The 2,322-nt window shown below is 48.6% G+C and overlaps 1 protein-coding gene across 1 annotated transcript; it reads left to right on the top strand.

Annotated features, from left to right (window-relative positions):
* Positions 1 to 498: 498 nt before the first annotated feature.
* Positions 499 to 2,103, top strand: LOC104529820 (tumor necrosis factor receptor superfamily member 21-like; the record flags this gene model as incomplete). The annotated part of the gene is made up of 2 exons (XM_010174231.1): positions 499 to 718; positions 1,592 to 2,103. Coding segments are annotated over 2 exons (450 nt in total), but the record flags the coding sequence as incomplete, so codon positions are not given.
* Positions 2,104 to 2,322: the final 219 nt, after the last annotated feature.

The raw sequence follows: 2,322 nt of genomic DNA, 5'->3' as shown, positions 1-2,322 counted from the left end.
GTCCTGGAAGAGCGAGAGCCCGAGAGAAAGTCACAGGGAGCAAGAGAGGGAGAGCCCCTCATTAATATACTGACCATGATGGGATATGACATGGAATATCCTAGTGGCATATTCACATGCCAATTTTATTAATACAAATATTCCTTGTCCCCCTAGATCTTGCACTTGTAGAGTAACAAAACACAAAGTCCTTCAACTTCCAGTGACAAAATGAAAACATTGGTATGCTATCAGCGTTTTTCTCATAACAAATCCCAGGCTGAAACCAAAACATAGTGCTGTTCTAGCTACTAAAAAGAAACCTAGCTCTGTCTCAGCTAAAAACCAGGACACCAATGTAGTGTCCCAGGCCCGTGGTGCAGAGGAGATCCCCGAGGGCTGTCACAGCTCTCACCCTGCAGCCTCAGCGTGTGAATCCCCAGCAGGATGGTTTTGAGCACGAGCCCATTACGTCGCATCCCCTCCAAGTTAACTTTCCCTCTTTTTCTTCCCTTCAAGCTGGAAGCTGACAAACTGGCGCTGCCGGTGAGCCCCAGCCCGCTCAGCCCCACACGCAGCCCCAGCCCCAAGCCCCCCGAGGCGGCTGTCCTCACCGTGGAGCCCTCTCCTTCAGAGAAGAAATGCTTCTTTGTCGATGAAGCGGAGCCTCTCCTGCGGTGCGACTCGACCTCCAGTGGCTCCTCCGCGCTCAGCCGGACAGGCTCTTTTATTACCAAAGGTACCAAAATCAGCCCAGGGTGGAGCGGGAGGACACCAGGGATGCCATGGCATGTCCCCTGCAGTCAGCACGTGTTGGAAGAGCTGCCCAACATAGATAACTGGGAAAACTGGCTCTCCAGGATAAGTTTATCACAACCTCATTCCAGACCAGAATATCCTGTTAGTGAAGATGATGCAGATTTGAGAGGGGAAAACACTTTTTAAAGGCTTTTAACTCTTTGAAGTGCTGCCAGAGAAGTTGTAGCATCCGTGGATGGCTGGGGGGCTGGGGTGGGGTGGGTTTCTCCTGACTTTTGGCTGTTGTGTTGACCTGTGTGTTATTGCATGAGATGAAACCAGAAAAATGTCATTTAAAGACTGCAGGGTTTTATTTTTTTCACCCTTGATCCTGCTTGCAGTGCATATGACTTGAGATGTAAATCTCTGTTAGTCACCCACCCTTTTTGAAGGGGTTTAATTTATTGCATTTAACTTGCTGCATTTAATTTTCTTTAACTTCTGATGAAGGGGAAACACTGAATTTATACTTAGGTACGCCAATTAAGCTGATCCAATGAAAACAACTCAAAAAGAGCAGAATTCAGCTTTTTTGGCTTCCCTTCACTTTTCTGTATTGGCCATTCAGCGTTTATAAATGGCTGTGTTTGCTCTAGTGGGATTCTGGATTAGGTGCCTCAGCAGTGCTGGTGTCTCCGTCTTCTCCCCTCCCTGTCACTCATCACCCTCCACTTTTTCCCTTGATTCTCCTGACAGTGTGTCCCTCTTCAGAGGTGGTACCAGGGGATGGACCAGGGTCTCCAAGGAGAAGCAGCTCTGTTTAGCAGAGGTTTCTTGAGGGATTTCTTGACCACACTCTCCTTTCCTCCTACAGAAAAGAAGGACACCGTCCTGCGCCAGGTGCGCTTGGACCCTTGCGACCTGCAGCCCATCTTTGACGACATGCTGCACATCCTCAACCCTGAGGAGCTCCACGTGATAGAGGAGATCCCGCAGGCTGAAGACAAGCTGGACAGGCTATTTGAGATCGCTGGAGTCAAGAGCCAGGAAGCCAGCCAGACCCTCCTGGACTCTGTCTATAGCCACCTTCCTGACTTACTGTAGGCACTGGGTCACCACGCACTCTTTGAATATCTGCTAGAGCTAGCTTGGCACTCGTTAAGACGACCGACAATATGCAGGCAGGTTTTGTTGTAGAATATATGGCCAGTATTTTCATTGAGGTGTCCTTGGTTTCTGGAGGGGGGGCAGTTTGCCAGCGTTGCACCCCTCCACCTTAACTCTATCGCTCAGTCCAAGTCTTTGCACCCTCTGCCCTCATCCTGAGCCTCTCTTCTCCTTGTTCTCATTCCAATCAGATCAGTCGATGCACTTTAAAAAAAAAAACAAAAAACAAAAACAATACAGTTAATGAACTAAAAGACCACAAATCTGATGTAATTTAACACATCAAATCGGGGATTGCTCTATAACCCACTTCTTCTGTCAAAGCTGTCGCTCAGAGTGACCTGAGTCTCCCACCACCTGCCTTTGCCTCGGAGCAGTAAATGGCAAAAACACACACACAAACAAAAAAACCCCGCAGTGGTTGCTGGTTACCGTCTC

Source organism: Antrostomus carolinensis, unplaced genomic scaffold (assembly GCF_000700745.2).
Source record: "Antrostomus carolinensis isolate BGI_N321 unplaced genomic scaffold, ASM70074v2 scaffold45078, whole genome shotgun sequence".
NCBI classification, from domain to species: domain Eukaryota; kingdom Metazoa; phylum Chordata; class Aves; order Caprimulgiformes; family Caprimulgidae; genus Antrostomus; species Antrostomus carolinensis.
Note: the sequence above shows the minus strand (reverse complement) of the source record. Positions and strands in the feature narration are given on the sequence as shown.